The sequence below is a fragment of the Sorex fumeus genome, unplaced genomic scaffold (assembly GCF_029834395.1).
Source record: "Sorex fumeus unplaced genomic scaffold, SorFum_2.1 ptg000063l, whole genome shotgun sequence".
NCBI lineage: Eukaryota > Metazoa > Chordata > Mammalia > Eulipotyphla > Soricidae > Sorex > Sorex fumeus.
In genome coordinates this window covers 14,011,725-14,038,029 of record NW_026606120.1, presented here as the reverse complement: position 1 = coordinate 14,038,029, position 26,305 = coordinate 14,011,725, and the positions used below count along the sequence as shown (strand labels likewise).

Below are 26,305 nucleotides of genomic sequence, written 5' to 3'. Positions count from 1 at the left end.
CAAAGGCTGGCAAGCTAATCGTGACATATTTGATATACCAAAAACAGTAACAACAAGTCTCACAATTTGTTGTGAGACGTTACTGGTCCTGCTCGAGCAAATTGATGAACAACAGGAGGACAGTGCTACAGTGCTAAGCTGGTCTTCAGGGGAATGCAATGACATAATGCTGCTCAAACAGAGAAATCATGTGGCCAAATGTGCTGTGTGACAGGCGTCAGAAACAAAGGGTTTTATCATTTATTCTCAGTGAGATGGAGAACACTTAGCCTGATCATGCTCCATGTCTAATTCCAGCTCTAGAGGCGCAGGGCAAAGCTTGTGTTGGCATCAAGGGTTCTGCCGAATTCCCGCCGTGCACCAGCTCCCCTGTCCAGCTCGGTGAGGGCACTTCAATGTCCAAAATGAAGATGAAGGGCTTATGGGGATCAAAGATGGTTGTGTTTTCCATCTGGGGAGAACAAGCTCTTTCTCATAGGCTGGGAGTTCTCTGGCTTCCTCTGGGGCACTGGGAACACACGAAAGTTGTTACAGGGCTTGTGGGGCTGCTTGTGGACCCCTCTCCCTCTGGGGCTCCCCTGGAAACAGCAGAGGGCCTTAGAGGGCAAACGGGTACCTACTGTCTACAAAGGTTTCCTGCCAGGGAGAACTCGAAAATAATTAGGAACTGTATTTTGGTTTATGTTCTTAATTATTTGACTAAGATAAACTACATTTAAAAAACATTAGAGAATAGAAGTGTTTTGTGAAACCGACTCCTTGAGGGAGAAACACCAAGAGTCAGACTTTCTCAGTCGTTTTTTAAGGGGCTTGGAATAGTCTTGGAATGCTGTGGTTATTTTGGAAAAACAGACTTGGATATACAGGAAGGATTTTAAATGTTTCAATATGATAATTTTAGTTTCCTTTTGCTAATTTTTTCCTCTTCTACTTTTGCACGTTCTTCCAGATATTAAAAAAAAAGACACAAAACCCTATAAAAAACAAACAAAAAAACAAAACCCAATTCAGACTTTATGATACATACTTATTTTTTTTAAAATAGTCAAGCAATCCTTTCCTTTCAAATAATTTTATTCTTAAGTTTTTTTTTTGGGGGGGGGTGATTATTTCTGTACAGCATTAAAAATGTTTTATTGAATCATTTTAAGAGATAGACCCTTAAGAGCTTCATAGCTTTAAATAAATTAGTGAGTTCTGATGGAAGGCAGTCTTCGCACTGTGAGCTCCCTCTCCTGACTATGCACTCAGTGGTGCCCTCACGGCTCTCCTTCTCACATCTTCTATTTCGTGCCAAATGCAGTAATGAACAACTACAAATGCAGACAGATTTTAACGCATTTCCATCATCACAAAGTCATAAAAGGTGCTCTCACACATATTCCTAAGCTCAAAAGCATCACTTATGTCCAAGATCTCTTCTGCTAAATTTCATGCAATAAGAACTTTAAGTAGAGGAGCTGGAGCGATAGCACAGTGGGTAGGGCGTTTGCCTTGCACGAGGCTGACCCAGGTTCGTCTCCCAGCATCCAATATGATCCCCTGAGCACCACCAGGAGTAACTCCTGAGTGCAGAGCCAGGAGTAACCCCTGTGCATCGATGGGTGTGACCCAAAAAGAAAAAAAAAAAGAACTTTATGTAGAAAGTATAGGAGGGGTGGTGGGGAAGAGGTCTTATAATTCTGGATTTTAGAGAGTGCTCTCAGATCAATAGAAATAAAAGAAAATTTGATGTTAGTAATAAAATAAAAGACAATTTCACCATCATAAACAAGTAAAACATACATCTGTTTTGCCTTATTTTATGTCCCATACCTACCAATTTTTATATTATCAGTACCTCTAATAAACTAAACAGTATCTATTAGAAAGACATCATCACATCTTATTATGCCACAATCTCACACCGGGCTGCTTATGATTTTGCACCATGTCACAATATTATTCCCTCTTTCACCACCAGGTAGTATGATACTTAAGGAAAAGTAAATACTAAGGCCCACACCCAAAGCACACATTGCTTAAAAGAATTACAAAATAAAACTAAAGTTACTGGGGCCAAGAGAAGTCTGTCTTAAGGGCACATGAGAGGCTCCCAGCCTAGGTTTGGTCCCTGGCACCACGCGGCCTACAGAGCCTCACACAGTGTAGCCTGAGCACCACTGGGGGGCTCCTGGTGGCCCAGCACCACAGAGCCTGAGCATTGAATGGCTCATCCTATTGGCCAGGTACTACCAGGAGTGGTCCCAGACCCCCAGCACAGTGTGGGGAGGCCACAAACAAACAAAACTAGTCTGAAAGTTATCCAAGCAAGAATTCCACGACACATTTCATGTTTAAATTTCAATCAACTACTTGGAGGGAATAATATTAACTAATCTGATTTTCACTTTCATTTTTCCTTTCATTAATAACACAACTTGTCTTCTCCTCTGCTGTGCCATCTTTGCGTGGTGATTCATCCCCTATTTGCTATTTAAAGGCATAGAATTCAATGATAGAACTGAATTTTCTGGTGATTCTTCAGAACAAAGACAATCCACCCATTTACTTCATAAGCAGCTGCTACCTCCACGGGTAGAAAAGGACCAAGCAGTGAGAAATGAGGAACTTCAAAATGAGGAGGATGAAGAAGAAACGAAAGATGAAGATGGGGAGGAAAAGAAACAGCCTCCTGGAGTTGGTGATGGAGGAAAACTCCCCAGTACAACACAGAGCAGAAAAGGCAGGAAGCAGAGGCCTCGGAAGGACAGGCAGCGGGGCCATCAGCACAGAGACACAGCCAGGGAGAAAGATGCGGATGAGGTCGAGGAGCCTGAGGATGAGGAGCCCATCCGAGGAGATGCCTTCAGGAAGCCCTCGAGGACACCCATCCCTGCTCGTCCTAGAGGTTCACCACCTTTGCCTCGCAGGTGTTCCCTGGCTTATAGGACCATCAGCTGCATCAGTGCAGACCTCACACAGATACCACCACTGACAGCACCACAGATAACAACCCTGGAACTTAGTGGTAAGAGGTGCTGAAATCTTTTATCTTTCACAAAGTAAGTCTTATTGTCTTATGAATATAATACACTGACCCCTGAAAAGCCTAGTTTCACAATCCTCAAAATTTCAAAATCCATGCATCTTTTTCTGCAAAGTATTTTTGTACAAAAAATACTTTGCAGAAAAAGATGAATTTACCATAGGATAGCATAGTTAGGTATAAAACAAATTCCTCTGAACTCAATCACAATTTCCCATCTTCCAACTTTCTTAAAAGGCAATATAGAGTAAAATTAACTTTCAGTGTTATTTTTTGGGTCTGCCAAATACATATACCCTCAATCAAAGTCTGAGTCAGGTTGTTTCTTCTCAGATCCCTTACGCCCCTTCTTTCATGAGACCTGATACCACTAAGGTTTGCAGAATGTCAGAATGGACTCCTGTAGGCATGTTGCTTTAACAGTGTTTCTTTCATTCATGTCTGTCAAGCCATCTAGGCTGAGTGATGGTCCATTGAAGGATATCTGGGTGATGTACAGCTAGGGATGATTATGCACACAATTTCCATAACCACCCACATACTGATACTTGTATGGCCTAAGTTTTCTATTCTCTAGGGCACATACTCAGTAGCAGCATGTGATGCAGTATGTTGAGGGATACAGTAAAGTCTGTTTAACTTTGTAAGAAACTAACAAGCAACTCCCTATTGATTGTGACATTTCTGCCAACAATGTCAAGTTCTCATCACTTCACATCCTGTCAGTTATGATATTGCTCTTCATTGTAGCCATTCAGGCAGGCTTGGTGTGGTCCACCCCTGTGCCCATGTTATACAGAGCCCCTTGGAAGGGTGGTTTTGAGCATGATGTGTGTGTATGTGTGTGTGAGTCTTTTTGTCTGGTAGAGAGAAATAAGACGAGTATGTGTTTGTCTGGATGACAAAACTGTGTTGGAAACAGTGAAAAATTCAGGAGTGAGAATCTGAATGTAGGTTTAGATCTATCTCAGGGATATTCATAGAAACAAATGATCAAGAAATAACAAATGACTATCATACTCAGTAGACAGGTCTGGCACTTGTTCAGTATGGTCAGTCAACTGCTGTCGTTAGTATCCACTGCCTTCCTGACAGTGATCTTCACTCCCTCATTCATGTGAACTCCTGAGAAACTCCAATCATGTCCTAGAAATGTGCCCATCTCTTGCGGTCTGGTAACAGACAGGCTTGGCTGTAAGGAAACCCGGTGCATGGAAGTCTATAGTTGTATGCAAGATGAAAGGTCTGCCAGAAATACCACCATGCTTCCCAGGAAGGGCACACGTGGCTTTCACAGTGCTCGATTTATGGAAAGCTCATTTCCTGTATGTAAAATTAACTACTATACTTAATCGAATGTCAAAACAAAGCCCAACAAATTACCAGCATGGAGGAATTCTGTAGATTGTAGTCACAGAAGTGCACCAGCAGATACGGGAGTAGACTGAGACTTTTATCTCCCTAAGGTATTTAAAGACACATGGCTGGAGAGATCACTGGATGGCAAGAGCGCACACTTTGCATGTAGGAGGCCTGGGCACTCATAATCTGAATAGCAGTGGGAGCAATCCCTAAGCTCATAGCAGCCCCTGAGCATCACCAGGTATAGCCCCAAAGCAATACAAATAAAACAGGGATGCTGAGGGGAAGTAAGTAATTGGGCCAAAATTTTCTGGATTAAATTCATAGCACATTTCTGGTCCGTGGTCAAGGAAAAGTCAAGAGAGATTAAAAACTATAAACAATTTGTAGGGCCAGAGAGAGAGTTCATGGACCAGGTCATGCACAAGTATGTGGGTTTGTTCCTTGGGCTGAGAAACTCTACATTGCTGGGTCTAGCTATCTTGGTTGGCCACAGATTCTGGGAGTGGCTACAAGCCCTCTGAGCACTCCTTTGGAGTCCCCTCCCCTGACAAATCAGTTTCTATATAGTCTTCCAGATAAATATCTTTGTGGCAGAGTGCAGAGAAAACCATCCTGGCATTTTGAAGTAGCTTCTAACTATAATATGATGTACCTAATACGTCAAGATCTTAGAGTGAAAAATGTCACAATAGTCTACTTATTTTTCTAAACATGCATTTGCTTGTGTGCTATTTTCTCTGTCTTTGTTATGAGTATTGCTTTCTTCTGCACAAAATGTTCTCTTTTATCATCCATGTATTTTTACGTGTGCATGAATGTGTGTATGTGAACTCATGCACATGTAACACATAAGCCTAAAATGACTGCTTTGTGTCCAGGCAACTCCATCGCTGCCATTCCGGATGGAGCATTCAATGGGTTACCAAATCTGGAAAGGCTTGATCTGAGCAAAAATAATATCACCTCTTCAAGCATAGGACCTAAAGCATTCAAGGTAAACATATGCACTTGCTTGGGAGAGTATAGAATTTGGATGTTGTGCCTATACTTGTACTTCTAGTAGACAGAGATAGGGAAGGAAGGAAAGTAAGGTGTTGTTTATTTTGTTTTTTTTGTGTGTGGGGGGGTTATTTGGGTCATATCTGATAATGCTCAGGGGTTACTCCTGGCTCTGCACTCAGGAATTACTCCTGGCGGTACTGGGGGACCATAAGGGATGATGGGAATAGAACCCATGTTTGTTGGTCACATGCAAGGCAAATGCCCCTTACCCACTGTACTATCGCACTGGCCCCAAGTAAAGTGTTTTATCCAGTAACTTTCATTCAAATGAAGACATTTCCTCTATGATGCCCCTGAACTATTTTATTCAAGGTTTTCTTGAAAAGTCTGTGGTTTTTCAAATGTTTCCAGCTGGCTATTCTATGTTTCATCTGTAGAGAACAGCATCAGTAACAAAACTAATGTGTGAATTTACGATGATGTTTTTCCTCAAGGAGCTGAAAACATGTTGAAATATGACATCTTAGTACATGAGGTTCTCTTGGGAATAAAGGGGCGCTTACTAGAAACTAGGACATTTTCAGACTAGGAAGACAAGCTGCCTTATCTGATGCAGTGGGCAAAAATCTAATGAAGAGTATTTTAAGAGAAGGTTCTGGGGGAAAATATGGGGTAGAAGCTAATATGAAAATTAGCATGGGGAAAATTAGTTGAAAGTACAAGCAAAGAGCGTAAACAGCATAGAATATACCTTTGAAAATCCAAGGCTAACAATTTTTTTTCTAAAAAAAAGAGAAAAAAGTTTCAGAGAAAACAAGGCAATCTGAAGAAAGGAGGTGAGATTCTATATGTAGGCATATGTTTACATATTTAGTGTATTTATAAGAATTCCTAATATGCTGCCTCTCTTCTTTATGTCAACTCTTTGGAAAAGTTTCTGACCTCTTCTAATTTCAGGTCCTGGGTGATGTTTGAGCTCTGGGCAGACAGATAAGAACATGCAAAGACCTGCTGTTCTTCTTTCTGCCAGATACCCAGAGTCCCACCTCTCATGCTAGTCATGCTTACAGAACAGTGGGGACTCCGTAACTTTGTGTATTCCATCAGATATAACGATACTGTAGGAAATCAATGTGTGCTCCTCTTTTTGGATACCCTGTCCATTCCTGAGCTGTTTGCGACTGATTATGAGTGCTGCTGAGCTGGACTGTCTTATACCAGCTTCATTAATGCCTCCCCAATATTTGCCATGCAAGTCACGACGGCCAGTAAGCATGCAACTACAGATGTTTCAATACACTTCCCAGACAGTCAAGATGGGAACATGATAATAAAAGCTTGTGATACTTAGAAATTTAACTTTGAGGAATTTCTATAATAATTAATGATGGCTTCTAAGTATTTAAGATCACAGAAAACGGAGCCTTACATATATGTTAAAAGGATTCAAGGACTGGAGAGATAGTACAGGGGCTAAGGCACTTGCCTTGCATGCAGCCTACTGCAGTTTGATCCCTGACACCACATATAATCCCCCAACAATGCCAGGGCTGGCCCTTGGATGCAGAGCAGGGAGTAAGCCCTGAATACCACTAGGTGTGATCCCAAAAGAAAACAAAAAGGATTCAAATTACTGTCTTGACTGTGAGAATCAATGAGATTCAGAATACTGAGTGATTCAGTTAATTTGTGTCTATTGCTGCGGTGAAACTCTAAGATCTAGCAAAAATGACTGATCCAAATGTGATTGGAGTTTACCAAAGCCACAATGCAAATATGAGTGAGTGGGATTCAAAATCATCTATTATAGTTTACTGAAAATGTGGGCTGGGAAGATAGCTCCAAGGGCTGTAGTGCGTGTTTTGCAAGCAAGTATTCTGTGAGTCCTCAGAATGCAGCCAAATGTGGTCTCTATGGACTAAATTAGGAGCAATTTTGAGCACCACTGGGAGACCCCACCCCCACTCCTAAATAGCTCTAACTGGCTGGAAATATCAGTTTTTTTTTAGTATCTCCATCTACATCTGCCTGACAGGAGAACATGGGAATTACTCTGTAAACCTGAAGTAATTCTCTGTAAGCCTAAAGTAGTTCATGAGACTAGTAACTACTTCAAAGGGATCCACCAATAAGACACTCAACTGTACATCTGTGAACAGATAAAAATGTAACTTTAAAATTTGATTTTTCAAAAGCATCTGAAGAAGTTGACTCGTCTGAATTTGGATGGAAACAATTTAATAGAGATGCCGTCGGGATTACCATCTACATTGGAAGAGCTTAAAGTCAACGAGAACAACCTTCAGGCTCTAGAGGAAGAAAGCTTATCAGGTGCTTCACATTTGGTTTTAGGATGAACATTCTTAGAACCCTTTATGGCTGTGTGGATATTTTATTGGCAGTATTGCCAAATGAGCAAATGATAAAGCTTGCAAGAACCTTTTACACTGACAAAACTGATCACTGGTAAAACTTTAGAGAGCTGTCTTTTCAAATATCTGTCTTCAAGTATTTTAACAGTCATACATTGCTTCAGGAGAGGGACATGTACGAATAAATGCATCCTTAGGCAGTATTGTCACTGTATGAATGCCACAGAGTTGACAGAGAACTGGATGGTAGTTTCCTACCTCTGGGCCACTGTCATATATCATATATATGGTCTGTCACTGACTGAAACATCACTGATAGGTGCTTTTGTCTAAGTAAAATCTTGTCTCAGTGATTTAGTTTCTCATCATTCACAATTCCACAGTAAACTAAAAATCCATTTATACCACTACCATATGGCCTGGTTCTCTCTCATGTTGAGTTTTGGTGGTTATCGGTGGTGATAATGCAGCATCCTCGTCTGTGTTGCTAAATCTAGGTGCTGAATACACCCCATCCACAACTCATGCACCCTTCACACAGTTTACCATTTTAGTTTGTCATATGTTGGTCTAGCAGACTTAAGAACATAGTGAGTTAGTGCCATGTGTGTGGCTGTGTGTTTTCCTACCACCAGAGTGCACTGATGTGAGCATATATACTGTGTCAATCTTATTCCTGAGGGTAGCTCTGACCATCTACGGGGCACATGTTCCCAGAGAACCCATTAGATAGAGATTGGGTGTATGGATAGCCCAGCAATCTGGCTCATCAAGGGACATACTTTAGTGAATTGTCACATTCTTTTCCTCTAGGGTCATTTCTGTAGTGAGCTTTGGTTTTATTTATGATCCACATATAAGTGAGTCATTCAGTATTTGTTCTTCTGATTCACCCCAGAATACAATACTCTAAGTCCATCTAAGTAGCAATGAACTGCAAGATTTTACCTTTTTTTTTTTTTTTTGCAGCTGAGTAACATTTAATTGTGTATATATTTTACTGTTGCTGACTTTTTTGTTTTGATTTTGGGCCACAAGCGGTGATATTTATGGCTTATTCCTGGCTCTGTGTTCAGGGATCATTCCTGGCAGGCTCTGGGGATGAAATGTGGAAATAGGGATCAAACCAGAGTCCACCATATGCAAGCCAAACTTCATAGCCCTGTACAATCTTCTTTGGTTGCTGTTGTTAACACTTTTTGTTTTGAAATTCATTTATGCTAGTAAAGGTAAATCAAACATCTAAAGGAATAAAACAATTCAGTGATTTCCCTTTCAACATGCCCCCCAACTTCATTAGAACCAAATTTCTCTGGTGACTGAGAAAAAAAGAAACAACCACTCAATATTATATTGAAAATTGACAAGCCTGAAGATTAAAGAGCTATAAAATTTTCTATTTCCAAGTGGAGAGCTCATAGTTGACATAAAATCCATTAAAATACACATATTTTGTCAAGCTTTGCCATATATGTTAAAGACCTTAGAGAACTGAATTTAATTTCTAAATGCTAGGTGAAGCAGAAACCAGAGGAACACTTCATCTGGGGCAATTTGTGAAGTCTCTGTGAAATCATGTGATCAAATATGGAAGGTGTTTTCAAGTTTTTCTGAAATTTCTACTTAGCACTATCTTCTCAGCAGGTGTAATGTGTCCATTTTCCCAGAGCACTGACTGTGGAGGCCCCAGACCTTTGAGGGGGCCAGTGAGGAAGCTCTCCACTGCCACACGACCCCGAAAGCCCCTGACCTCTGCATGCAGTGAGGGCTCCCCACCTGTGTGGGCTGGGTTTGATGCTCCCCACAGATGTGCAGCATCTAAGTTCTATTTCAGCGCTGGTTCCTGGGGGGGCGGGGAGGAGGATGGAGTTCTCACTGCTATTCCAGTGCTGGTTGTTTTGGTGCTGGGTTCTTCATCATGCCCCAGGTATGGTTCTTAGTTTTTCTCTAGTCCTGGCCCTCTGAGTTTGGTCTTTTTCTTTCTTCTTTTTTTTGGGGGATGAGGGAACACATCTGTTGCTCTCCGGGCTTTGTGCTCTGTGATGACTCCCTTGGTGTTCTAAGGACAGAGTAGTGGGAGGAATCACTCCTTGGACTCCTTTATACAAAGCATCCAGCCCTTGGCGCTCTCTCCCTGGTCTGGGTTCTTAGTCCTGTGCCAGTGCTGGTCCCCTGGGTGCTAGGTCACCTCCTTCCTGCTGCAGCTACTGGACTTCATCATCTTCTGTGTTCTGAGGCCGTGGCTAGTCTGAAGCTATGGCTATTGGTGAGCAGGGAAGCCCCAGTCTAGGTTATGGGGCTCCGTGGTTGGCAGGCCTTGGAGCAGCCATCAGGCTGCTGTTTCTTCGAGTTCTCTTGTGGCAGGCCTTCACTCATGGTTTCCAATGGAAAGGAGTAGCTCTCCAGGGAGAGAAGCATCGAGTGTCAAGGTATGAGAAATCTGGTGACTGTGGGTGCTAATCAGAACCTCAGGCAATACCATGGGTCTGGAACACCATGTGATGAAGGCGTGGAGTAGGAGATGGGGCAGAGCCAGACCAGGGAAGGCTGATATGCCATGCGAGGTGCAGAGAACACATGCAGGACTGCATCCCAGTAGGAAAGGAAGGAGGGGTGCAGGAGGAAAGGAGGCACAAAACGAAAAAAATAAGCATGCTCAGAAAACTTCTTCACTACTGATGAAAACAAACAGCTGCAGTCCCTCAAGCAAAAGTGGGACAGGGCTGTCCCCATGTAAAGCTCTTGAGACATCCTCCTCTGTAGGACAACATTGGTTTGTCCTTTCTGCCTTGCCACAGGGAGCTTAGGTTTACTGGGTTACTCCCATCACAGTGCTCCCACTCCTCTGTGTTTACTTGTAACCTCTTTCTTTGTGCTCTACTTCCCCAACCGGTCAATTACCTTTATCTCCTAATCAGACTGTTAATTTGTAAATATTGTTTTTCTCTTCTCCTTAACTCCTTTGCATAGTTAATTCAGAGCAATGTCCTTTTTGTATAGACACAGAAAGACAGCTAATGCTATGCTTTTGTAACTTGGAGTTAATTGACTCCGAATGATATTCACCTCTGGGCATCTATTCTCTGACTGAAGCCTCAGTTGCCCTTACTTCCTCGCACCCCAAAAGCAGGGTCCCGATGAAGGACTGGATGGACCCAGGGCAAGTTGTGAGCTACCCTGGCATCGAAATGGGCATGGCCAAAGTGCCATAATACTTAACTATAAGTTAAGAGCATGGTTATAGACAAATTCTGTCATAATCTAAAAAGTAATAATAACTGGAATAGAACCCTGCTAAGGTTAGGAAAGATTAATCTGGCCTGAGCACTGTAGTTTGAGATCTATAGTGAGATGTCCCCAGGAGAACCACCCTACGAGCTCAATGTATGTTTTAATGTGTCCATACAAAATAACTAATATTTAGAAGTGGAATTAAGATGTTAATTAAGTTACTGAACTAAGGAGAGGAGAAACACCCCATGTGGTATTTCAGCCCTTCAGGAAGGGCTTTGATATGTTGATTCTGCTACCCCCAATGTGGGAGAGAGGGAGCGAGAGAGACCAGGACAGCAAGATGGAGCGCAGAGAGACTAGCCAGGGGGACAGAGGGAGAAGCGTGTGGGGAAAGAATGCAGGAGCAGACACGTGGAGTGATGAGAGACGTGGCTGAGAGAGTGAGCGTGGAGAGATGAGTGGGAGAGACAGGAGACGGGAATGAGGGGCAGAGACAGGAGACAGGAGGAATGAGAGTAGTGTGAGATTAGAAAGAGGGGCTCAGTGAGACTGGAAGAGGCGTGTGGGGAGAATGGAACGAATGGCAACTGATCACCAACCAGCCTGGCGGGTCTCCTCCTTCGTCTGCCCATGGTATCGGCTGTTCCGGGTTGGGGAAGTGGCCTGAGATCACCAAACGCAGGCAGTGAGAGAAAGAGCCGCCCGGGATGTCCCTAGCCACCAGATTACACATGCCTCCACCTCCATTGCAGGCATCATGTTTCTCTCTTGCTTGTGTGGCCATAGAATGGTCATTGGTCTGCTTCTACTTTGTATCTCTTGGAAAACTGTAGATTCCAAAGCTTCAACTTTGGAAAATACTAGAATATTCTAACGTTGGAATGTACTGAAATATGCTAGATAAATATTTCAGATAACTAAACTCTCTGTTCAGAGGTTAAGGGTCTGCCAGGCACAGGTTAAAGGTCTTCCTGTCTGTATCCTGGGAAGGAGCCAGCCCACCAGGCATGCAGCACTGCACATACCCTATCTTGGCAAAAACCTCCCCAAGTAGTTTCAGGTTGGGGAATTGAAGAGAAATGAAGGCATATAACCGCGATTCATCATTTATTCGTGGTTCTTCCTATTTCCTGTCGCTTACCCTCCAACTCATCCTGAATGCTGTATCAGATCAATCTGTCATGCTATCCTGAGGCAATCCCCTTTCAACTTTTGAATGCTAATGGTGTCATAAGGCCACCCATGTTGGTTTCCCATGTATGTGTTCCTGCAGAACTTAGCCCGTTTCTGTCTGCATTTTTTCATCCTTGAGAGCTTGGTCCCATCACACCACCATACCACTCACATCTAAATTGCCTCCTCGTTATCATTTCTTAGAGTTTTTTTAATCTCTTCTCATGGTACCATCTTTAGCCTTTGCTTACTCTATGCCTGGTTTCTCTGCTACATCTAAGCGCAGGAAATTAGCCGCAGAGCCCTCAGTGCAATGCCCATATTTTGATTTGAATGTAAAAACATCCCATCCCCTTTTCTGGAAATCCTGGATACTCAACAGACTCCAAAGTTACACCCTAAATGTCTGACTCAAATGCCTCTGGGCACATCATCACTGAGCTGTCCATTCTCCTTCTTCCAGCTTCCAACTGATTTGGATCATACCAGTCCCCAGGCCAGAACAAACAACTTAGGGGGAAAAAACTTGTTTGTATGAAGGCATTCCTTGGTAGCTGAATCTGAATGTGTAGAGAATGTTTGATCATTCTTTCGACATGTCCATTTGGCTGCATTTACTGCCAGCGAGTGAATAACTGTGATGGGAATCTGTGCTCACCACTCTAACTCCCTTTTCCGAGGCTGAGGGTGTGCCAGGCAGAACGTTCCTTGACTATGTCCTGGAAAAGGAACCACCCCTTGCATGACACTCCCATCTGTCCCGAGTCATCCTGTCATTGCTCAGCAGCTGTCTTGGCAAGAGCTTCTAATGACCTTGTACAACCTGCTACCTTCTTGCCATTCTACCCAGTGCTCCAGGACCCTGCTTGATATCACTGGCTCTCTTGGGCTTTCCAACTCTCTTTCTGCAGCTGAATCTCCTTCCTGCTCCTTGACTCTCATCCTCCCTCTCCCCCACCCGCCCCTCCCTTCCACCTGCTGTGACTTCTGTTTCTTACAAGTATTTTCATAGTTTCGTCATCAAGTATTTCAGGGATTTGTTTGCAGGCTGGCCTCTCCTCTGGATCATGCACTCAGTATTAGGTCTTGGCTGAATCGAGCATTTGGTTATGTAAAGTACTGGGAGAAAAGGCCTGGGGATGGGGCTGGAATACAAAAAAACGAAACTTCCATATTTGCAATTTCTTTGTTCAAGGCTTGAATCGATTGGTCACTTTGGAACTAGAAGGAAACAGTCTCAGTGAAGCCAATGTCAGCCCTTTAACTTTCAAACCTTTGACGAGCTTATCCTACCTTCGTCTGGGAAGAAACAAATTCAGAATCATACCACAGGGCCTTCCTGCTTCGATTGAGGTACTCAGTGATTTTGTCTTGCTTGTTTGGGGGCCACATGCAGCAGTGCTCAGGGAACCATGAACCAAAGCTGCAGCTCCCTTATGAAAAGCCTTTGTCCTCCAAGCCATCTCACAAATACTCTTTTCCTAATGTTTTATATTTTAAAGACAGCATATTACATCAAAATAAGCATTGCATGTGTGTGTGTGCGCACACGCGTGCACTGGAACATGTGTTTGTGTGTGTGTGTGTATGTGTTTGTCTGGGCACCAGTGATGCTTAGGAGTTACTCCTGGCTCTGCATTCAGAAATTGCTCCTGGTGGCACTCGGGGGACCATTTGAGCTGCTGGGGATCAAACTTGGCTCGGCCGCATGCAAGGCAAGTGCTCTATACACTCTGTACTATCGTTCTGGCTCCCAAACAACATATTTAAAGAGATTATTGTGCAGTATACCAAACTGAGTGGTTTTGATGCCATATTTAGAATTTACTGTAATTTCACTTTTTTTTCTCAAAGTAACCCAGAATTACGAACCAAATCAATAATTACTCATTGAGACTCTTCCCAAAACATTGATCCTGCTGAGAATGTTAACAGAAAGCACAACTATAAAAAAAGAACCTAATTTGTAGGACAGTTTAAACTGTCCCAGACTGGAGCTGTGCCATTCACTTCAGTAAATGACACCCTATCCCACATGAACTCGCAGGAACCACACGTACCACAGGGATTCACATCTTATGTCTGTTTTTGGTTTAGGGGGTCACATCTAATCACAGCATTTACTGCTGGCTCTCGCTCAGGGATCACTTTTGGTGGGGCTCTGGGTGGGGGACCAAATGTGGTGCTGGATATTAAACCTAGGTGGGCTACAAGCAAGGCAAATGCCTTCCCAGTTGTCCTATCTCTGGCTCCAGGGATCCACATCTTAACAATTCCAACCAGTTCCTATCAAGGGTCCTGGGATTTCAGGTCCAAATGTTATCCTGTCTCTAGGCCTGTGTGTTCTCTTTCTAACTGTAGCAAAGAAAAAAAAATAATCAAAGGGGTATTCTACTCGGTATTCTTTGCTTCTGAGTCCAATTCCTCAACTTCATTAAGAATACAGGTGTATAAAAAGAAAAAAAAAAAAGAATACAGGTCTATGAAACGCAGCAGGAACCAAGCTGCCTCCTGATTTCCACTTCTTTGTCTCTCCCTTATAATCACCCCCACCCCGCCACTCCTCACCCCCTGGTTGCTGCTTCTCTACCCAGTTAGAAAGAAATCTTTCTAAGAGCTCAGATAACCAGTTAAACATCTCAGAAACTGCCCTTACTCTTCTTCCTACCTGAAAATTAAGAGTCAACTTTAGGTTCATCATGGTTGCAAAGATCAAGACTTTAATATCTGGCTTATGTTAGAATCTTCTGAATTTTAAGAAATGTGCTCCCTGAGTCAATCCCAGGCATGCTAAATCAGGGTCTCTGCATGATGGTGCCCACCATTTATGATTACTTATCATTTTAAACATCTAAATAAAAGCATACTCATACCTTGGAAATATAAAAGAGCAACCTATCTCTCTCCCATCTCTGAGGATCTCATGAGTTCTCTTTCCAAAGGGTTTGGAGGTGCTTGGGGGTTGCTGTTCCTGTAGGGTCAGCCTTGGGAGAACTCAGCCTCATGGCATCAACCTAGGGATGAGTGTGCTCTGGCAGCGCTACACTTAGGTTGGAACTTATACTTGAAAACTTGTGAGTGTTGGGGCTGGAGTGATAGTGCAGTGGATTGGGCATTTGCTTTGTATACGGCTGACGGGGTTCAATCCCCAGCAATCCATATGGTTTCCCAAGAACTGCTAGGAATAATTTCTGAGCACAGACCCAGGAATAACCCTTGAACAACTGTTGAACAATGCCCCTAAACTAAACCAACCAACCAAATAAACAAAACTCATGAGTGAACACTGACAACCACATATGGGAACCATTGATCAAACTCATTCTGTAAAGACATATCAAGGTCAGAGCAAAATGCTAAGAATCTATCCTTTCTAACTAACACCCAAATTACATAACAGAAAGGAAGCAAGGCCCATCAGAGGAAATGGAAAGGGTTATTGAAGATATATAACAACTCTACTTCTGAATTCCAAACAGATTCTTTATAGAAAAACTCTCCCTAATGTCACCTGAATTTAACTTGAAGGCAGCTAAACTAACTGTTGGAAACTTCATAGCAATTTTAGCAAACCACCCTGTTGCTACAAGAAAGCATTTAAATAGCTTTTAATCACACCATTACAAAATAAGGAAATATAAAATGCATTAACCTAAGATAACTACAAATAGTACAGACCATAGAAGTAAATTTCTCATATGTATCAGTCATGTGGTCTTGGCATGCCCCCCTGTGTCACCACTACTAAATGGGGATGATTATTTCTGTTTTCTAGAGTTCAAAGTGAGATAATTTGCGTGTGCTAACTTTGTACATTAGAAAAGTTTACATAATTATTATTGTATGTTGTACCTGGCAACATACTGTGATTTAAAAAATTAAATAAAAACCATTAAATGATAGAGAGAGAGAGAGAGAGAGAGAGAGAGAGAGAGGAGAGAGAGAGAGAGAGAGAGAGAGAGAACAGTGAGTGGGCAGGGAGCTTGTCTTGTACATGGTTGCAACCGGTGTTTAATCCCTGGCACCACATATGGTCCCCTGAGCCCAGCTAGGAGAAGTCCCTGGCTTCCCAAAAGCCAAAAACAGAAACAAAATCAATCAAACAAACAAAAAACTCAGACATCAAAACCCTAAACATAACCATGAAAGTAAATTTTACTTTAATAGGATATTTTAAAATGCTTTTTAAAATGCACTTAATTGAGAGGCTAGGGAGATGATACAGTGGCTAAGGTACTTGCTTGACACACGGCTGACCCCAGTTTGATCCTCAAAACCTCATATGGCCCCCCACTGCTAGTAGGAGGCCTTGTTGGATGTAGTTTCCTCCGTCTCAAAAAAAAAAAACCAAAAAAAATTTTCTCAAATACGCTTACGGGGTTGAGACCTCTGGAGTATTCTCATGAGTGGGGTGGACCAAAGCCCTGGCAGCTGTTCCCACATCTCAAAAGCCGCTGCAACCTTCTGGCTGGACTCTTACCTCAAGACTGAGCCCCAAGGAGAAAATAATCTGCTGAAAATCTCAGGTACGTGGGTTTTCCTAGCTGAAAACTCCAGCATTCTTCAAGTCTGGTGGGTGACCTCCCTTCACCTCCCCATACTTCCGGAAGATCTGGCAGCTAATCCATGACCAACCCAACCCACTGACACCACTATGTAAGCTCATCCACTGGTTTTGTTCTAGAGACTCATAAATAAATCTTCAAAGAGATAAGAACAAAACAAAACAGCCCTTAACTGAAAAAGCTGCAAAACATACTTCAGATAACACCATTGAACTAGTCTAACATACCATTTTACTGTGAATTTGTATATGTTTATTGACTAAGACAAAATAAATTAAGTCTTCTGTCTTGATTCTAGGAATTATATCTAGAAAATAACCAGATTGAAGAAATAACTGAGGTTTGTTTTAATCACACCAGAAAGATCAATGTCATTATACTTCGTTATAATAAAATTGAGGAAAACAGGATTGCTCCTTTAGCCTGGATAAATCAGGAGTAAGTATATGCGCTGATTTAAATTTCTTTGGCCATCTCTTCTTTTGCTGGCATTAAACAGGTCATGGAAATGGGGACATGAGGGGGCTCAGTGTTCTGAAGGGCTGCTACACCCCCTCAACTCATGGTCACTGTCCTGATGTTCTTTCTTTGCTCCAGAAACCTAGAATCAATCGACATGTCCTACAACAAGCTCTACCATGTCCCCTCCTACCTGCCCAAGTCGCTGCTGCATCTTGTGCTCATTGGAAATCAGATTGAGCGCATCCCTGGCTTTGTGTTGGGCCACATGGAGCCAGGCCTGGAATATCTGTACCTGTCATTTAACAAGCTGGCTGATGATGGGCTGGACCAGGTGTCGTTCTATGGGGCATATCATTCTCTGAGAGAACTGTTTCTGGACCACAATCACTTAAAATCCATACCAACGGGGATCCAAGATATGAAAGCATTACATTTTCTGAGGTTGAACAACAACAAGATACGGTAAATCTTGCCTTTTTCCAAGCATCGATTTAAATGGTTGTGGTTGGCAAAAGAGATCACTCAATAATCAGGATTCAGTGTCTGGAATTTGATTTACAAAAAAAGGTGGTGTGGCTGGTATGTAGGTGAGGTTAAAGTGCATGCCAAGTCTGCACCTGACCCAGGTTTGATTCCCAGAACCACAAGGTCCACTAAGCATCCCTGGATGAGTCCTGGAGGTGCCTAAGCAATGCCAGGTGTTGCCTTGGCGGCCCTAGCCAGGGTGGCCTGGGGAGTGCTGGCACTGCACCATCACAGACTTGGGCCCTTATACCAAATCAATGAATCAGTGGTCCAACTGGCTGAGAATTGCCAGCAGAGCCCCTGAACCTTCTGAGCATCACTTGTGAGGCCAAAAAAACTGAAATGAAACAAAACAGAAGAGAAGTGGTAAAAAATGGATTAAACATGATTTGCATATTAATCAATGTTAAAAATGCCAGGCATTTAAGGAGTCATCATAGCTTAAATTATTATTTATCTTTAGTTTGGGGACCACATCAATGATGCTCAGAGGCTACTTCTGGATCTGTGTTTATATAGAGCCCTTGACGGTGCTCAGAGCGAACATAGGGTGGCTGGCAGGGGAAAAAAAAAACAGGTCTCTTGCATGCAAAGTATGAGTATAGCCCATTGGGATATCTCTGGCCCATATTAGAGCTTCTAAAATACTTGTAAATATGTTTGCAAACTGCCATAGTAAAGCATTTTATACATATATATGTATATATATATTAGAATATAACATTGAGTACCTAGACGCAGGGTCGGATGAGGCTTCAAGGCTAGTGCTTCTCCACTTCCATGTGGAATTTTAAGTTTCTAATTTGGGAGCTGGAGAGAGTACAGAAGGTAGGGCATATACCTTGCATGCAGCTGACCTGAATTTGATCCCTGGCACCCCCACAAGCACTACCCGGAGTAATTTGTGAGTAGAGGGCTGGAAGTAACCCCTGAGCATTGCAGGGTATGACCCCAAATCCAAAAATAAATTAAAAGTTATAATTTTTACAGAGTGAGAACCTAAATGCACAAAACATTAAAAGGGCTTTGACAACATTTTCCTGAAAGTAAAAACTGGAATAAATGTATTGAGACTCGGTTCCTTCACTTTTGGGGAACACATTTTTCTGTGTATATTATTTGTGGCTAGATTCCCACCCTACTTAGATGGCATAAATGTCTCAAGCTGGCTCTGAAAGACCTTGTAAATGCAGTTAAGAGAAAGACAGTTATACCCTTGCCTCCAGATCTTAAACATTCTAGACATACCGACACTCTAAAAATACCAAACAAAGAAATAGTCACAAATGAACAGTTTCACAGGAGAAGGTAATGTGTATGTTTCTAAGACTGAATTCCAAAATTTTTGACTGAAATACTTTATGTGTCATGCTAAGAATCTTATGTCCATGGGACACTTTTCGCAATTAAAAACTGCCTTAATGGATTTAGGTGCTCATTGCCTAATACCTCCATTATAAATCTATTCATGACCTTTGAATGAATCAATATTTTCAAGCTCAGATGGCTGCTGTTCACATCTTAGGGGTAGTTTAAGATTTTACATTGGTAATTTTCCCACTTTTGTTAATTATCAACAAGGGCTAATTTGTTATTCTAGAAGTCAGGGGAAAGACTCATTAGTTCTTTCCTTTAAGTTGAGAATCAGAATAAGATGCTGGTTTTGCTTGGATACTGAAATATAAGCCTGATAGTGCCAGGCTTAGGGAGAAGACAGAAGGGGAGTGTACAGGTGGATTGGAAGTAACACTGCAACACAGGTGGAAAGCCTGGAGCATATGCGTGGTGCTAAGGAATGAATAATATGCACCGAAACCATGACAGTAAATCATCAAAGAGAGCAGGGAGAGGCAGTGGCCCAAGCAATAGTACAGCAAGTAGGGCACTTGCCTTCCATGCAGCAGACCCAAGTTCAATGCCCGGCATCCCATGTGGTCCTCTGAGCCTGTCACGAGTGATCCTTAAGTGCAGAGTCAGGAGTAAGTCCTGAACTCTGCTGGGTATGGGGCCCCTCTCCTATCCCCCCACTAAAAAACAATGCAAGGAGAGGTGGGAGGGAAGGAATGTTGGACTGGCGGTGGGTGAGAGGGGTGGGTGCTGGGGTTGTGGGCACTGTGGTTGTGATGGGGTTCAGTGACTTAGGACACTATCATAAACCTGACCACTATTACCTCAACTATAATAAAATTTTGAAGAAGTTATTTTTATAGATTTGTACTAAACTTAATATGTTTAGTACATAACATATACTAATTAAAAATTAGATCATTTGGAAACACTGAAAAATTATATACCTTATGCTAGTAAACGTTCTATATCAAGTATATCTTAGTAAAACTGGAAAAATGAGATGTTACACATGAACTAGAAATAGTGAGGTATATTAAATTATCCATAATGGCGGTCTCTGGAAAAAGAAAGTTGGCACCTACATACGTTGGCTTCACTATTTTGTTTTCTGGTGCTCTCGCTTTCTCTTGAGAAGCAATACAAACTTATGGCTTTATATGATAGTTTCAATCAATTGTACTTGGAGTCCTCCAGCAGCCCTGTCCTTGGGCAGATCTCTGCTGGCGAGCCTCCCTTCACTGAGAAACAGTGTTGACAGACTCCAGTCTGGGACCCAAACACATTCTTTGCAAATGTGTCTGAGGAATGATATCTACTAAGAAATAATGTATTTTGTAAAAAAGAAAAAAAAACACAAAGCCCCAAAACCCAGTATGAGTTCATACTGCTATTCCCAATTCAAAGATAATATCAAAGTAATCCTTTTATTTTATTTTAAATTTTTATTAGTGAAACACCCTGAGGTACAGTTGTAGACTTACAGATTTTTGTATTTGGGTTTCAATTATACAATTATCAAATACCCATCCCTCCACCAGTGCCCATTTTTCCACCACCACGGATCTCAGTATCCCTCCCACCCCCCATCCTCGTTTTGTCTTATACTGGAAATCTAGGTTCCCAAGAAAATAATTATTTTATCAATACAATTAAACATTAAAATAATTGCAATTATTGTACAAATTAGTAACAGATAATTTTTTCTTTCTCTTTTTTTTTCTTTTTTGCTTCACACCTGACAATGCTCAGGGGTTACTCCTAGTTCTGCACTCAGGAATCACTCCTGGCAGTGCTCGGGGAACCATATGGAATGCTGGGAATCAAACTCGGGTTGGCTGCGTGCAAGGCTTATGCCCTATCTGCTGTGCTATCGTTGCAGCCCCCCTTTCTTCTATCTATACAGTATTTTTCTCTCCGCTCCCTTCCCCCCCCCGCTCCCTTTTATCTTTTCTCTTTACTTCAAAAAATTAACAGCACATCCTGTATATCACTCATTATATGAGTATATAATTTCCTTATCCCTCAACAACTAGATAAAATTTCATCTCGGGGAGGGAATATTCAGTTAATTCCGATAAGCTTTTGGTTGATTCCTTTCTTTTACAACTTCAATACAGCATATGCATTAACTGTGTTCAACTCCCATTTTATACTTTTGTCAGTCTAACTTTAGGATAGATGCCTGTCAGTGGGATTGCTAGATGGAAAGGAAACAAAATGTATGTGCAATTTTGCTAAATATTGCACAGGGCATGTACTGTTTGTATTCCCTTCTGTGATGTCTCATCCTTACACATTTTTTTTTTTTAAAAAAAAAACATAGTGATAAGCTTTTGGTGGTGGTGGTGGTGGTGTGTGTGTGTGTGTGTGGCAAATCTGATGAGCATGGTATGTTGGTCTAGTTTCCATTTGTACTGCTTCTATTATAAATGACACTGAATAACTTTCCATGTTTAGACATCATTTTCTATTTTTCCGCAGGTGAACTGACTACCTGGGTTTTTTGTTCTTTTTCCCTTTTGTCAGATTATAAAGGAGGTCCTTAGATACTATTTTTTAATTGTGACATGAGTTGCAAATACCCTCTTCTAACTTTGCCATCTATCTTTTATCTTGTTAAACAAACAAACAAACAAACAAATAAACAAATAAGCCCTGTAGTCCAGGCCAGATAGCTAGATCAAAGAGATGAGTGCTTTGAAGATCAGTTCATGACACCATATGCTCCTCTAAGCACCAATGGTGTTGACCCCTAAATAGTCAGAAGTAGCCCTGTAGCACTGTCAGATATGATGATCTCCAAGCCTCCAAGACACAAAAATGGACACCATTTATTTTAACTTTATTGTTTTTTGGGGAGGCTGGAGCAACAACACAGCAGTAGGGCATTTGCCTTGCAAGTGGCTGGCCCAGTCAACCGAGTTTGATTCCTCCGCCCTTCTTGGAGAGTTCGGCAAGCTACCGAGAGTATCTCGCCCCCACGGCAGAGCCTGGCAAGCTACCCGCAACGTATTTGATATGCCAAACTCAGTAACAATAAGTCTCACAATGGAGACATTACTGGGCCTGCTTGAGCAAATCAATGAACAATGGGAGGACAGACAGTGCTATTATTTTTTTACTGAGGCAATATTGGTTCACCTTATTGCATACATTTCAGGACTGCTTTAGACAAACTTGAAAAGTCATCACAAAGAGTCTTCTGACGAAGTGCCCAAACCCCTCCATTTCCAACTGTTGAGCCCCCTCCATTCTCTGTAAACCCATGTCCTTCCCTCTGGCAGTCTTTGTTCTGCAGTGTGGATGTAAGGATTAGGTCTGTTTTCATGCTCTGCTTTTTTATAGCCTACTTTGGAGTGAAATCATCAAGTATTTGTCTTTCTCCTGCTGACTTCCTTTACTAGGCATTACATCGTCTAACTCCACTCATAATGCTGCACAAACCTGCTTTGTTTTACAAGTTTTAATCTTTATTTTTATAGATGAGTAGTATTCCATTGCATACAATATCATCTCTTTAGATACTCATTATTGCTACTTGAATTATTTCTAAATTATTGCTATCAGAAATAGCATCACAATTAATATGGGTAGAACATATATGATTTTCAAATCAGTGTTTTAATATTTTAATATTCTTTCAATATCTAGAGTCAGGTTGGATAGATAATATAGGAATTAAGAGGCTTGCCTCGAGGGGTCAGAGTGATAGTACAGAGGGTAGGGTGTTTGCCTTGCATGTGGCTGACCTGGGTTAGATTCCCATCACCCTCTATGGTTCTCTGAGCACCACCAGGTGCAGAACCCAAGTGAGTCCTGAGCATCACTCAGTGCGGCCCCAAAATTGGGGTTGTGGGGGAGGGTGGAAAGGAGCTTTTCTTGCATGTGGCTGATCCCAGTTTGATTCCTGGCACCACATATGGTCCCCAAGTATTGCCAGTGGACCCTGAGTCGAGCCAGGAGAAAGCTCTGGGTTGTGCTGGATGTACACCCCCTCCCCCGCCCCCGACAAAATCTAGACATAGGGTATTGGATCTACTTTTTAGTGTGTGTGTGTGTGTGTGTGTGTGTGTGCGCACACACACATGTGGTGGGGATTGGGGGGAGGGTTCTCAGCATTGCTCAGGGATTACTCTCTTGATGGTGCTCAAGGGATCACATAGAGTCAGAATTGAACCCAGGAGTCCAGCATACAGAGCATGGGGCTACAGACCTCTGAGCCATCTCCCCAGCCCCTTTTACGTGTGTGTGTGTATGTGTATATATGTGTGTGTGTGTGTGTGTGCACACACACTTTTTTTTTTGCTGTGCAGAAAGTTTTTAATTTGATGTAAGTCCAGTTCTTGATTTTTGCTCTCATTTCCCTGATTTTTGGAGCTGCATTCCCAAACACACCACTGAAGCCAGTATCACAGAGTACTTTGCCTCTTTTCTTCTATTGTTTTATGGTTTCAGGTTGAACATCCAAGTCATTAATTTTTATGTATGATACGAGAGAGTGTTTAAATCTTTTACAAGTGAATTTCCTGTTCTCCTGGCATCATTTGTTGAAGACACTTTACTTTTTTTTTAATGGAACCCAGATTTTATTTCATTTATTTTATTATTTTTTGGGGGGAGGGGGTCACACCCAGTGGTGCTCAGGGCTTACTCCTGGCTCTGCACTCAGGAATTACTCCTGGCAGCGGTTGGGGGAATCATATGGGATGCGGGGGATTGAGCCCAGGTCAGCCGCATGCAAGGCAAACGCCCTACCTGCTATACTATCATTCCAGCCCCGAAGACACTTTCCTTTTATAAACCAGCTTCCATACACGTACGGTTTTCTGGTTTTGTTTTGTTCTGTTTTGGGATCATATCCAGTTGCACTCAGGGATCACCTCTGGCAATGCTTGGGGACCATTATGCAGTTCCAAGATCGAATCAAGGTCAGCAACATGTAAGGCACATACCTTAACCCTGGTACTGTCATGTCTATCTTTTTGTTTTAGTACCATACCACAGTGATTATATAGTTCATTTATCAATCTTTTTCTGTAATGCTTCTGTTTTTGGTATCACAAATTGAAGATTCTTTCCTATTCCTAGGACATGGTCATTTTTAATTCTATAAATCCTATGGCTCGATTTTTTCAGTTCAATGTTTGAAATATTTGGATATATTTTCTGATATATAAGAAAATAATATAATCTATATAAAATGCTATAATCTTTAAACACGTGTAAAACTTAAGGGCTAAATTCTGAAGACAGACTATTGTTTGTCCTTTTGTGATCTGTGTGTCCATTTCTCCTTAGGAATATTCTCCCACAGCAGATCTGCAACACTGAAGAGGACAGGGATTCAACCCTGGAACATCTTCATCTTGAAAACAATTATATAGAAACGAGAGAAATTTCACCCTATGCATTTTCATGTATAAGATCATATTCAAGCATTGTTCTTAAACCACAAAACAGTAAATAATTCCATGTTGTCCTGTCATTTATAAAGTATACTGAGACTTGTAGTAATAGCATTTATTATCTGTAAGATATATCACTGATGTAATGCACAGTATTATGACATTCAACTTGGTTTGCTCATCCACAAACATCAAAAACATCTATAAGGCTTAAGTCTTTCAGCACTTTTAGAAATAAGAGCTTCAGTTTTATGACTTTAGGAAGAAGTGATTTCATTGCAAACATTTCTTCCTAAAAACAGTACATGAACCACTGAGCTAGAGAGGAAACAAAAGTACAACACAGCACAGACTTTATAACAGACCTGAGTTATAACTACCTAAGTCCCTATAAAAGTTATGTATATTGTGGTCCAATTAAGACAGAAAATAAGTAGAATTTATTAATGATTTCCTGTTCATAATTCTACTTTTAAAATTATAATTTATGAATTTTTGAATGCCATAATGTCATAGCTATTCGTATAAATGCAGTTTGTTATTTGGCATAACATTTGGTATAACATCTATTAACCATTTGTGTAAAATTAAAATGCTATAGTAAAGTTAATTTCCCGGCTTTGAGAACTATACTGTTTTATATATATTGTTATTAATATTAAGGGAAGTTGGGAGAAGGGTATACGTGAATTTTATACTAGTTCTGAAACTTTACTAATGTCAAAAAACAGTATTTTAAGGTCAACCTTACAGTTCTGTACTCAGGATCAAAAGATTTAATGGAAAGCAGTAGTATTTGTTCAAAATATAAGCAAATAATCCTTGATTGTAGCATTATAAATGTAATTGTAATTACAACTGTAATGCATGAATTTACAAAAATTTTTGCTCTGTTGGCCAATATTTATTCCTATCTCTTTGCCATGATTTACTCAAATGTATCCTTTCATGAAGCTCAGTTTAACATAGAGGTATGAGTTTTACTATGCACTTGATCCCATCAAAACCATATATTAAAGTTTTAAAGGCTGTTCATGCTCCTAGAACAAGCACACCCCATTGGGATACATTAGCACGCAACAGAGACGAATGAAGACGTTCCTGGTGCCCGCTCGAGCAGATCGATGAGCAACAGGATGTCAAGTGATCAAGTGAAAGTTTTCATCATGTAATGATTTTTCATCTCGACACATACTGGAATATTTAAAAGACAAATATGTAAATTACAGTGACATCTCTTGTGTCTTGTAAAAACATTATACTAGGAACTTTAGTTCACTGCTGGCCATATAGGCAGGTTGGTTTTGGTTTTTTGAGTTTTTCTTTTTTTTTTTTTAATTTATCCCAAATTTTTAAACATCTGTTAATCTTTCAAAAGTTCTCTTGCCATCTTCATAATTTTTCAGCCCCCCTTCACAGGGCTGTTATGAGGATTAGAGAAGAATGAAAAGCATCTGGGAAAATTGGAGTGCATGGGGAGTGGTCATTCTTACCAATCATTCATTTAAATTAGGAGCAACTGGCACATTCAAGTTGGCTATTTCCTTAGCAACTTCCCAAGATGTGAAGTTTTGATTTACTCATCTGAGCTAGTGTGCTCTCTAAGCCCCATCTCTAAATATCTAGGATTTTGAGATCATAACATGAACAAGAGCAGTAGTAACTGAAGAAACAAGGTGTTTAAGGACAATGGAATAAAAAGTTTGCTTTTATAACTACTTTAGCAACATATGTGCATTACTAATTTAAAATGATGAAATAAGGGCTAGAGCAATACTAATAGTATAATAAGTAGGGTGCTTTTCTAGCATATGGCCAACCTGG

At 41.3% G+C, this 26,305-nt stretch overlaps 2 protein-coding genes across 4 annotated transcripts in view; one reads left to right on the top strand and one right to left on the bottom strand.

The window, feature by feature from the left end:
* Window positions 1-25,474, top strand: part of ECM2 (extracellular matrix protein 2) — a 46,887-nt gene extending 21,413 nt beyond the window's left edge. For 2 of the 3 annotated variants that reach the window (XM_056127782.1, XM_056127783.1), the window contains 7 exons: window positions 2,483-3,010; window positions 5,272-5,387; window positions 7,591-7,726; window positions 13,370-13,527; window positions 17,038-17,177; window positions 17,337-17,663; window positions 24,375-25,474. In XM_056127782.1, the coding sequence (XP_055983757.1) occupies window positions 2,483-3,010; window positions 5,272-5,387; window positions 7,591-7,726; window positions 13,370-13,527; window positions 17,038-17,177; window positions 17,337-17,663; window positions 24,375-24,543 (1,574 nt within the window). In that variant the 3' untranslated portion in view covers window positions 24,544-25,474. The remainder of the gene's footprint in view (window positions 1-2,482; window positions 3,011-5,271; window positions 5,388-7,590; window positions 7,727-13,369; window positions 13,528-17,037; window positions 17,178-17,336; window positions 17,664-24,374) is intronic. The other variant, XM_056127784.1, reaches the window with a different exon arrangement.
* The window catches only part of CENPP (centromere protein P), a 218,123-nt gene that overhangs the window by 65,771 nt on the left and 126,047 nt on the right, over window positions 1-26,305 (bottom strand). The window lies entirely within an intron of this gene.